The sequence below is a fragment of the Beta vulgaris genome, chromosome 6 (assembly GCF_026745355.1).
Source record: "Beta vulgaris subsp. vulgaris cultivar EL10 chromosome 6, EL10.2, whole genome shotgun sequence".
NCBI lineage: Eukaryota > Viridiplantae > Streptophyta > Magnoliopsida > Caryophyllales > Amaranthaceae > Beta > Beta vulgaris.
The window spans coordinates 67142495-67154095 of NC_079207.1; the positions used below are offsets into that span (position 1 = coordinate 67142495).

Sequence of the window (11601 nt, forward strand, 5' to 3'; positions counted from 1 at the left end):
GGTCGATTATATTCATGTCTATTTCACTTTCGGGTCGGGTTATTTCAAGTTTCGATTCTATTTCAGGTCATTATTTTCGAGGTAGGAAATGGGTCTCGTGTCGGTTATTTCGGGTCAACAAGTACGAGTCTATTTTGCCGGTCATATCACTTAGTCACTTTCAATTCTATTGCTTTTGAAATGATTGGTATTATGCAAAAAATCATAGTATGTAATTAACTTAGATTTAGGCTCGAGGTCATTGTGGGAGTCCGGTGGTTGGAGCTTTCACCTCCCAAGCTCATGGTCGGGTGTTTGACTCTCATCAGTCTCAATCTGGAGAGTTTGTGTAAATATTTACTTTTGGGTATAAATCGATTGTTTCAGTCTTTACAAGTTTTCTTATAGGTTGGGATTCCCCTTCTTACCCCTTACCTCATGAGAACTGACCCTGTTTGGGTGCAAATTAATAAGTGAACACATTCGTATGGTGAAGAAAGTGTTGCTTGGGCCAATTAATTACTGAATAGAAAAAAAAACTTAATGTATTGTAGGCTTTTATGAGATTAGATAAGTTTTGGACCATCCCCACCTTCAGTACTTTTAATAGGCTTTGTGACTTTGTCTCTAATTTTCTTACTGCCTGGGTTTCATATAACTAAATCTTGTTGAAAACAGTACCCAATTTGTCTAAAAAGTCACTAAATTTATGATCAATAACAATTAAATGAACATGCTAATTAGTCCACCCTTTAATTAATTTTTTTAATTTTCTTTTATGTCTTTTAGTACTAGTGTTTGGCTAAAAGCAAAAAAAGAGGCAATCTTGTGAATACCTTATCCTATCCTATCTATCATATTTCCTTTACATACTATCTTTATTTTCATAAAAACAAACTCAGAGAAAATTTTCCATGAACATGTCTAGAATTGAGGAGAGAGAAATGGAAGTTGTAAACAGAAGAATCTCAAATGTAGCCAACCATCTTAATCCACTTTTAAAATCCCACCAAAGTTATCCCTCCATTTCCTTATCAACTACTTCCATGAATGACAATTATCACAAGGTTCATGGCCAAGTTTCCTTGGACCCCGTAGTTTGGAGACTTGCTTCTGATGATTCTGGTAAAGATTTTGTTGATATCATCTACGAAAAAGCCGTCGGAGAAGCTATCGCTAAGGTGATCATCTCTTAATAATTATACTTCCTCCGTCCTATAATAATAACATGTACACTGTGTCACTGTCCATGTATTAATTAGCAGGTCCATACGTGATATTCAATATCTTGTGCAATGCCCTCTTAGACTCTTAACATACTAGATAGTAAAATTGCTTATAATTAGTGGGTTCATCACTGCACTCATTACTACCATATAATGTGGGTCCACTAACAATATATTATCAGTTTTTCATTTCGAGTTGAGACCGATCATTTAAATAAATGAGGTAAATTGATGAGTTCGGATATTAATGAACACTATAGAGACTCATTTATCGAAACAATACTCTTACTACTCTATTATCAAAGTGTCTATTGTGTTCATATTGATGTCAATGAAAATGTTGGATTCTTCCTTTGTGAAGTAGTCGTGTTACGAGTTACCACTCCAAGGCCTTTTAAGGCAATGTAGAGAGTCCCAACCATCCGGGAGCCATCCCAAGACATTCCAAGGCCCTTAGTATGTAAGATAGTGCCAAAATATCCAAATTTGAAGGCAAAATATTTCAAGCTTTCAATTTGGGTCATGGGAGGTCATTTGAAAGCATATTCATGCCTGTTATGAAGGCCTTGAGATATTTCGGTGCTGAACTGGAAAGATGCAAAATAAACCGTAGAATGATCCTTTCTTCCTAGAATTATGCAATCTGTAGATAGTGCATATGTTTGTATGATGAGGAAGGTGTGCACATGTACATGGCTAACAAGTCAAATGTACATGGCTAACAAGTCAAATGAACATAAGTACATGGCTAACAAGCCAAATGAACATATTTACCTCTCTGTTAGTATATGTTCATTAGTATTGGTCTCTATGTTCATAACCTAGTGCTTAATGTTTATCATGCGCATCTTCCTCACATACGGACGTGTGCACCTACTAATTTGCAAGAATTATGGGCCTGATTCTATTTGAATGATCTGTTTTCTTTTAATTTTTATTGGGTAGATTACAATAAACAGGCCAGAGAGAAGGAATGCTTTTAGGCCAGAAACAATCAAGGAGCTGATTCGAGCGTTTGATGATGCAAGGGATGATAGTTCAATTGGTGTTATCATTCTAACAGGGAAGGTAATCTTCAATTTTCATCAACTCTTCTGCTTTTTGTTGAATTTATCATCTTATTGATTTAATTAAGGAGTCTTAATCATGCACTTTTCTTCATGTACCTTGTAAATGCAAGCTGATTTTCTTGATTACTTCTTCTTTGATTAAGCTCTAGTATATTCTGATACAACAAGTTGTGAAGACTTGGGGTCTTTCTGTCTCTCATCTTCATGCACTTTGAAGTTATGGTCTGTTTAGTCTCAGTAGTCAATCTCATTCATATTTCAAAAGTTGTATCATATAAACTGCATATATAGTGGATTTAAATATAATCATATTGATATAGAAATTTGGAAATGCTCTTTCTAATCTTTCAAACATCTTTAGTTTTTAGAAAATCTGTTCTTTTTTTTTTTGTAAATCATACGACCCACGGGGCGGTAATAGAAGATGCAGCTCAGATGCGCGTTTTAGGTTGTATCTGTTATAAACTTAACACCGTATTATGATTATGTGGATCTGAGAGACTTCCTTGCACTTTCTTTTTAAGTTCATAAAACTCACAATGATAAGGAACAATCCCCTTAGAGTAATTTTGTTCTAAAAGAAGCGAATAAAGGTGCATAATTTTGGCGAATTAACAACTGTCTAGATCAACTAGTAAAGATCGAGGTTGTTCCAGCATAATCATAGGTCTTGGTTTGAGCTTTGGATATACAGCAGCATTTGTTAGGGGAGCTTTGCTAATCCAGATTAGTCAGAGCCTAGTCTAGACTCTGGTTTACTTGGTGGTGGTACATTTTGAAGTTTAAAATTATGTTGATGTAGGGGACGAAAGCATTCTGCAGTGGTGGAGATCAGGCAATAAGAGGCAAGGATGGCTATGTCGACTCCAAAAAAATTGGTCGTCTTAATGTTTTAGACTTGCAGGTACTTCATTTTCGCGTGATCTATCTTAACTTCAATTCTTTCAGACTTTCAGTTAAGTACAGAAACAAAAATGCATGTAATCTCACTTTCATACTCATCTTTGAATAGGTCCAAATAAGGCGGCTTCCAAAACCTGTTATAGCAATGGTATATTCATTGATCATCTTGCTAAACTACGGAATTTGTCTTGCTTAATACATCATATCATAGATTAATACTAATACTGTGATGTATAAATTTTTAGGTTGCTGGGTATGCTGTTGGAGGAGGACATATTCTACACATGGTCTGCGATTTAACTATTGCTGCTGATAATGCCATTTTCGGACAGACAGGTCCAAAGGTGATTCATTAATTTTTCATTTCATGGATGTTGTTATATGACTAGTTTCCTCTTAATCTTAGTATAAATGTGTCATGCTAATAATTTTCAATACAAAAAAATTGACAAGCAAAATCAATATCTATCAGTAAATATAAGTAATTGGTCTATATATGAAAAAAAAAACGATAGTAAATTAGCAAAAATTAGTGGATTTGTAAAAACCGGTTTTAAACAGCAAGAAGTTGTTCAGTTCAGTTCAGTAAAGATCAGGGGAAGAGAGCAAGGCGGCTTGGAGTAGTTTGATAGGAGCTAGCTATAACATATGCATTATCTACTGGTGGATTATGGCAGGTGGGCAGTTTTGACGCTGGTTATGGAAGTTCCATCATGTCTCGTTTGGTTAGTATCGAAGCTCAATGATTGATAGCTCTTACTTGGCTCAAAGTATGTGTAAAAATTTAACCTCTAATCATATATATATGCAATGACTTTTACATGGAATTCAACCAAGCAGATCGGACCCAAAAGGGCACGCGAAATGTGGTTCCTTACCAGGTTTTACACAGCAAGTGAGGCAGAAAAGATGGGACTTGTCAACACAATTGTACCAGTAAGTAATTCTTCAGTAAGATCTCATGAAAAGAAAGGAGTGATTAAGATGCTTAAACATTGAAGATAACAAATCATTAAAGTTTGATGTTCTACATTGTTATCATCTGCTATTTAGTTGGAGAATTTGGAGCAAGAGACAGTAAAATGGTGTCGCGAGATCTTAAGAAACAGTCCTACAGCTATTCGAGTACTTAAAGCAGCTCTTAATGCAGTTGATGATGGTCATGCAGGACTTCAGGTAGACCTCTAACACAATTTCTGAATCATACCAATGTATACAATCACGTCTACAAAAAATCTATGTAGCAAATAGCTAATCATAATAAGCAAAGCCATAAAATACATATAACCATTATAGCTAGCATTAACCATGCAAATGATGGTAACTACTAACTGGTAAGTCCAATCAAGGATGTCTTGGCCTAGTGGTTAAGATTGAGGTGTTGTGAACGATAGGTCACAGGTTCAAATCCCCCTTCCCCTTCTTTGTACTTTGTACTGCCTTCATGGCTCATATGGATCAAAAAAACTAACTAGTAAGTCCAACAGAGATCATGTTAAATCTGACAATGCTAACAACCTAAGGTGCTAAATTAATCATATGCTTTAATATTTGATATATTTATGTTATTTGGATGGAAATTAGCAAATTGGAGGAGATGCAACACTCTTATTCTATGGAACTGAGGAAGGAAATGAAGGAAAGACAGCATACAATGAAAGAAGACCCCCTGATTTCTCCAAGTTTCCTCGTCGACCATGAATGAGAAGTGTTTTTTGCCATTCCTTGGGAGGACTTTTGATTGTATTTAGAATTAATGAAAGTCATATGAGCAAGCAAACAACTCAATTATTTGGTATATCATTTGTATGATCATTGAGATTTTGTGAATTTTCGAAACGATTACACTATTTCAACTTATTCTAATAAGGACATCATATTGAACTAGTTTAATATCGCGAAGGTTTTTCCATCTTTAGTTTTAAGGAGGATGATCAAAATTTTATATTAAAGGCTCTAGAAAAACAAAAGGCTTCATTGATGGTAATAATCAAAAGTGTTAAGTATAACATCAAAGTGAAGAGTCGAACTCCTAACCTCTTAATGATTTATTGCTCCAACAATTTGAGCCTCTTAATGATTTATTGCTCCAACAATTTGAAAAAAGTCCTCGCCAATCCTACGTGGACAACATCTATATAATTAGTTTGATCCTGAAGCAAATTGAGATTTTTTTTTCCATTTTAGCAACTATTGAAGTCCACAAAATATTATTACCTGTCATCTTTTTTTTTTTTTTTGAAAAAGGGGAAAAGTTAATTCATTATTTGAAAGTCATACGACATTTATCATAGAAATCAGTAACAACCAAATACATATCAAAATAGATCGAATTAAATTCTACTTTGATAAAACTTAAATCGCTTTAAGAGATATCTGATAGTATAGTCACTCCTCTTTCACATCGCTGCTTCTTCACACTTTTCGCGAGGGGTTCTATTGATCTACAATAGTTCTGAAATAGATCTTGATTCGATTCATTTGAATGTAGTGAAAGTAGAAAAATCCGTTGTGATCCCGCGCTAATCTTCATTAACAACAGAAAAACAAACATATGTGGGCCAAAGAGATCTCACAAAAGGAGAATGATAAATCCGATAAAACGGAATGATAGGTCTCACGAAGAGAATAAAGAAGGGCCTTATTGTAAACAATAAAACAGAAGTAGTGACAATAGAATAAGAAGAGAGAAAGGGGCTTACCATCAACCTTAGAAGATTGATGGCAGCCCCAAAACAATGGCAGAAAGAAGAATGGTTTTTTCTTTGAGAGAGAATAGATTACTTATGTCATATAATCTTTCTCTTCTCATAAATTACTCGGATCCTGCAAGATAAACATGGGGATGGCGTTCGAATATCGTTAGAGGACTATAACTAAAGGAACTAAATAATCTTTCTTTTCTTAGTAATCTGCGTTGGATTCTGGATTGTGCCCTGATCATCGACGTATTGAGCTGCTATCCTTGCTCGTAGTTCCCCCAATGTTTCATCTTCGTTTGCTCTTTCTATAACCTGAAAGTTGAAGGAAGACATCACAAAACATTCGAAGAGAAACAAAAACGCTAAGAAAGAAATGTACTCCCTCCGTAACATATTCATAGGCTTAGTTAAATTTTAAAATTTGCATAAGAATGTCATAACAATGCCCATGTTCTTGTTGGAGGAAGAATAACATTATCAAGACTCCCAAATCTGCCAAACATTTCAGAGAGTTCACCTTTGCTTGAACTGAAAGGTAAATTCTTGACTAGTAGGACATGGTTGCTTCTCTTGGCACCTTCGCTTTTTCTAGCAGCAAATTCCTCCAAGGAAGCCACATTTACTCCAGCCTTTGTTAGAGCCTTCTTAGTTTCTGCAATAATATTAATTTCTCCAAGAGCAATACGTACAGCAACATCATCAGCTTCACGATCTAGTAAGACACTCTTACTGACCCCATATCTCCTAGCGATATTTTGAACAATCTGTAGAAAATAAAAGCAACTATGAAAGCTAAATTATTGGAGGCATAGACATAACAGACAATGAAGCACAGGGAGACCTACAAATAGTTACTAACTAACTGTAAGAAGGAGATGCACACTCAGTAAATAAAAGAATCCAGCAAAACTCACAATAAAAAGCAATTGTTGCATGGAGTATTCCACAATCGCAATCGAAACTGTATTTTAAAACAATGCACAACAATTAACATGCCCATTCAAAACATAATTACATAAGTTAGGGTTTTAAATGTTCAAATTTCAGTCATGAAAACTCTAATAGTTATTCCAGTCAAATTCAACCACAAAAGTCAGACAAAGGTGAGGAGGGAGAAAAAGGAGAAGATGGTGCAGTAGTGCTAGTCCAAAAATGGTGTCAGCGGTGTTGGTCTGTTGAGCATGGTGTCGACTACTTTAAAGAAGATGACCTAAGACAATTGGAGGTAGTGGTGGTGGTGTTAGTGGTAGGGTAGCAGTCATGACTGTTGGAGGCGGGGAAGTGTGATGAGAGAGAACAAGGGGAAGTTAAGATGCAAGAGATAGTGAAAGAAATCAAGAGCTGCATTATGGTTTTTATGTCAACATGTTTACTATATAGCGAAAGGGTGCAACTGTTATGACAATTCCGAAACAGGATGCAACTATCTCCACACCATTTTGAAACTGATGTAGTGTTTCACATTGATGACCCATTCAACAAAAGCTAAACTAACTCAAGCGATGTGACTGTAATAATTAATCCAATGTTTTGAGATTCTTAAAATTTCTATAAATACGTAACAAGGAACAACATATCAACACCCCTTAGACAACAAGCAATGACTAAATTTCTTTAGCCTTCCTAAAGAGGACTACTGGAAACAAACACAAAAGTTTTAAATTAACCATAATGATGACAATATATAATATGGTTAGGAATTAGAGCATACAGTGTCAGTATGCATAAACAAACTGTTCCAAGCTCGAGTATCACCATTTGATTCTAAGGCCTTCCTTTTTTCTTCTCTCTGCTGCTTATATGTTTTGCCTTTGCTTTCAGGTACATGATTTCTGGTAAGAAGTTTAATCGAGTATTAAACTGACATCCATGAACTTAGGATACAATTGAATAAAGGCGGACCTTAATGAAGCTTACTCTAGATTATGCAAACCACGTGCATTTTCTGCCGGAACTACATGTAGAATCCTCCCTTGAAAAATTGATCACCCAGCGCCCTGAATCAAAGGGAACAAAACCATGGATGGTTATACATCTAGATTTTCCCAACAATTAAATCCCCATCCATTCCTAAATGTTAATCCCTATAATCCCCATCCCTCTAAACATACACCCCTTTAGAGTTACAAAGTATTAAGCTTAACTAAGGTTTGCAAAACCAAACATCTACCTATAAATAAACAGGCAATAATACACAATCAGATTATCTTTAGAATCGTACCTTGCAGCTTCTTCTGGTGAGTTATAACGAACATAACTGAAACCCCTAGGTTGTCTTGTCTCTTTATCAATGACTAGATGGACATCTTTGACCTTTCCAAATTTATTGAAGAACTCTGCCACTTCATCTTCCCTATCATATTCATATATGTATACACATCATACCAAGAAAATTAGGATGACAATAATTACAAAACAATCAAAACCCAAAATAAGTCAAGAAGACTGACGTTGCAGCATAGGGAAGATTCCAAACATAAATACGACAGGTTTGAGGCAATCTGTCTGCATCTTCTAAATGACAACTTTGATTCCCAAGGTTTATCAATTCATCACAAAGACCAGGTTTTGGCAGACACTCTTGCTTCTCTGAATCGGAGTTTCCATGAATAATCTGCTGCACCTGATTTTCTCGAGCAGGGGAATCATCATCCTGACTAAATTTTTTGTCAGTGTCACTTTCTGAATCAGACCAGTCCTTTCTGATTTTGCTTTTAAAGTAATCCATATCTGTCACAGTAGGATCACAGGCCATCTTGTGAGATTTTGAAGGGTTTTCATGATGCATGTCACCCTCCTTGTGAGCACTTTTGTCTGTATTGGGCATTTCTATGGACTTCTTCCAAACTTGTTGATTTGACTGAGCAAGCTTCTCTCTTGCAGTGCAGGCTTGATTATAGATAAATGCTTCTAGATCATTGGCCCAGAGTTTTCTCTTTGAATATGGCTGCATAACTTGAAGAAACTCCTGAAACTTGAGATCATCAATTTCATTAATTTTGTTGTCTGTCTTCCTTTCTTTTTTAGCATCAGTGCCTCTGACCTGAATATTCTTTTCAGCAGATTTCACTTTCTCCTTAGAGTACGTGCTCCAAGGGCGAGGAATGTTTGGGTCCGCAGATTTCCTACCAACCTGAAAACATAAAACCATGAAAGATTCTTCACAACATATTGAACATCTTGAAAAGCCTTGCAATAAATAAGGAAAAGCTGAAAGAAGTATTTACAGGTGAAGAGTATTTGCAGTGGCAGCACCGCCTTTTCCAATCAAAGCATTGGATTTAGAAAAAAAAATATATGTGATTATCAAAATTCCCGAATGCAGAAATAACAGGTCAATTTTCCTCAAAACCAAACTCATGATAGTATACTAGAAGATTGCGGTGTCTAAACTCCATCTAATGTTTTGATTGTGTCACGCTATGCTCTGCACTTTCCTCTTCAGCTTAAATAACCATTGTATTTCATGTTGTTCAAATGCCATAAACATATAAGCAATTTTATTACTTCTATTATACCTAATTCTTCTCAAATCTCAATATCAATGTCTTTGATTGCATACTTAGAAACCTAATATTATTACTTATAGTTTAAAGCTGTTAATTTTAAAATTCACCAAAACCATCTACATTATCGCCTACCAAACCAAATCCATATTAATATCATAGCAAGTTATCTATGTTAACATCTAAATCCGATGGCTGAATTTGGTTGCCAATTTTCAGTTACCAAATTACACCTCTTGTTTTGCAAAACAACAACTTTTTTACTTGTTCTAAAGATAAATAAACATAAAAAGAAAAGAAAGATATTCTTTCACAATTTCACGTCTTATAGCATCAACATAGTAGAGCTCTACAACCTATTTTAAACCTTCTATCTCGAGTCTCTCCAGAGGACACTCCCAAGACCCCCTCCAAAATATGCTAGCAATAATAAAACTCTTTAACATGGCTCTCCAACTTATTTAGAAATTTATTATTTTGAAATAATATACTCTGTACATCAGTTGTCCACAATATTAGAGCTTTCAATGGCTCTACCAAGGCTCTTAGAGGAAAAATGCTCCTAAGTATCTTCCTCGAGAGTCAACAAAGAGTTGCCCAAGATAGATATTGGGGTGGATATGACGGTTCATTTTCTCTCTTAAAGAGCTCATTAGAGAGCTCCAATGGTGGTGCTCTTACACAGTACACACTCCTCCCATAAAAACAACTACTTACTTCCACGCTACATACTCCATAATTACTAAACTACACTCGAAAATATACTCAAAAGACCAGGGCCTTACTCATATCACACGCGCAACACCGATGCGTGTGCTTTCAAATCAGTGCAGAAACAAGTACAGCAGCCAAATTATGCTCCCGATAAAAAATTAAATATAATGGCAATATAAGAATTGTGGTAGACCAAGTAAGGGTCTGTTTTCCCCAACTTATTTTCACAATACTTTTACTCTCACATATCACTATTCATTTCAGTTCAGTTTAATTCAGTTCAGTTCAATTCCGTTCAACTGTTTTATGCCAAAGAGAACAGGCCTAAATTGAACATGAATTGTAAACGAAGTAAACTAACAAACCTCGCAAGTAATTTTGGAGCAATCCACAAAAGAATTGTTGAAGTATTTGATGGCATCTTGCGCTTGTTGCTCTGTTCTGTACCCAATGAACCCCATCCGCCTACTCCTCCCCTCTCTAACCTCCATTAATATGTAAAAAAAATTGAATAAATGAATAATAAATAGAAGATTGAAGAAGAAAAGAGAGAGAATTACTTGGTACGGAGAAGAAGAGCATCAGTGAGGTCGCCAATTTGGGAGAAGTGCGCTTTGAAACGATCCAAAGTAAGGTGTTTCGGCAAATTCTTCACGCATACTCGAGATTTTTCGGCAATTTCGCCGCCCATTGCATAGCGATTGGGAATTACAGACCTAATTTGATTAAACAGTAAAATTACAAAATATCATGCATCAAATCAAAATCCAACAATTACGATTACGTAATGTAGTGTACTGTTGAGTGATTGAATTTTACGACAATGTTAACAATCTTACTTGAGAAGCTGCTGTTGTTTCTGGTTCATTGGAGGAGAGAGAAAGTTCGGAAATTCGCGCGAATTCAGAGTTCACTGCAGTCAGTGGTGGTGCGACGGTGGTCCGTGGTCGCCTGGTCGGCGTGCGTCGTCGTGCAGGCGTGAGGCCCGGTGGTGGACGGACTTTTAGGAAAGGTCAAAAATTAAATTAATTGTTAATTTTTTTTTTTTTTTTGACAGGAATTGTTTTTTTTTTTTTTGGTGAAAAGAGAGGAACGAAAAGCTCCGAAACAAAGAAAAATAAAAACAAAGAAAACTGAAACAAACAAAAACTACTACTAACTACAAACTACAAGCAATCACTGGTTCCAAGCAGAGTCTTCTGCCGCAGAGGGAACCATACGCCTCCAAGCAACACCACTCAGGTCCTCCAATAAAACAGCACTAAGATCCTTCGGGACCGCCGTAAAAATCACTAGTTTCTCCTTTGATGTTACGCCAAAATTAGCTAGCCAGTCAGCCGCTCTATTGGCTTCTCGATAACAATGTGCCACTTCAACTTCCCATTCAACTCGAGCAATGAGCGCTTTACATTTCTTAATGATGTGAATGTATGGAGAATTACGGATAGCCTCACCTTGAAGCAACCGCATCACACTCTCGGAGTCAATTCTCACTTGGACT

The 11601-nt window shown here is 36.0% G+C and overlaps 2 protein-coding genes across 8 annotated transcripts; one reads left to right on the top strand and one right to left on the bottom strand.

The window, feature by feature from the left end:
- Positions 1 to 803: 803 nt before the first annotated feature.
- Positions 804 to 5008, top strand: LOC104897616 (1,4-dihydroxy-2-naphthoyl-CoA synthase, peroxisomal). Its single transcript, XM_010684542.4, has 9 exons — positions 804 to 1160; positions 2151 to 2273; positions 3078 to 3179; positions 3288 to 3326; positions 3424 to 3522; positions 3856 to 3903; positions 4019 to 4114; positions 4232 to 4354; positions 4763 to 5008. The coding sequence occupies exons 1-9, from the start codon at positions 894 to 896 to the stop codon at positions 4877 to 4879; spliced, it is 1014 nt and encodes a 337-aa protein (XP_010682844.2). The 5' UTR covers positions 804 to 893; the 3' UTR covers positions 4880 to 5008.
- Positions 5009 to 5746: 738 nt separating this feature from the next.
- On the bottom strand, positions 5747 to 11359 carry LOC104897617 (uncharacterized). 7 transcript variants are annotated; one of them, XM_048647392.2, is made up of 10 exons: positions 10940 to 11357; positions 10661 to 10816; positions 10466 to 10580; positions 8924 to 9013; positions 8331 to 8854; positions 8102 to 8233; positions 7798 to 7877; positions 7592 to 7712; positions 6398 to 6644; positions 5747 to 6192 (listed from the first exon to the last, which is right to left on the bottom strand). In XM_048647392.2, the coding sequence occupies exons 1-7, from the start codon at positions 10966 to 10968 to the stop codon at positions 7835 to 7837; spliced, it is 1089 nt and encodes a 362-aa protein (XP_048503349.1). In that variant the 5' UTR covers positions 10969 to 11357; the 3' UTR covers positions 5747 to 6192; positions 6398 to 6644; positions 7592 to 7712; positions 7798 to 7834. The 7 variants fall into 7 exon arrangements, with proteins under 7 accessions (XP_048503349.1, XP_048503350.1, XP_048503348.1 ...); XM_048647393.2 differs by having other exon boundaries at positions 8331 to 8848; positions 10940 to 11354; XM_048647391.2 differs by having other exon boundaries at positions 8331 to 9013; positions 10466 to 10565; positions 10940 to 11359.
- Between the last annotated feature and the right edge of the window lie 242 nt (positions 11360 to 11601).

Bases quoted from the DNA above. Each gene is read 5' to 3' on its own strand.
- LOC104897616 (XM_010684542.4), top strand. From the start codon at position 894: ATGAACATGTCTAGAATTGAGGAGAGAGAAATGGAAGTTGTAAACAGA. The intron at 3,904-4,018 runs GTTAGTATCGAA...TCAACCAAGCAG, and splicing joins GTTCCATCATGTCTCGTTTG to ATCGGACCCAAAAGGGCACG. The intron at 4,355-4,762 runs GTAGACCTCTAA...GATGGAAATTAG, and splicing joins ATGGTCATGCAGGACTTCAG to CAAATTGGAGGAGATGCAAC.
- LOC104897617 (XM_057395466.1), bottom strand. From the start codon at position 10,968: ATGAACCAGAAACAACAGCAGCTTCTCAA. The intron at 10,817-10,939 runs GTAAGATTGTTA...TAATCAAATTAG, and splicing joins AAACAACAGCAGCTTCTCAA to GTCTGTAATTCCCAATCGCT. The intron at 8,234-8,330 runs GTCAGTCTTCTT...TGAATATGATAG, and splicing joins AATCTTCCCTATGCTGCAAC to GGAAGATGAAGTGGCAGAGT.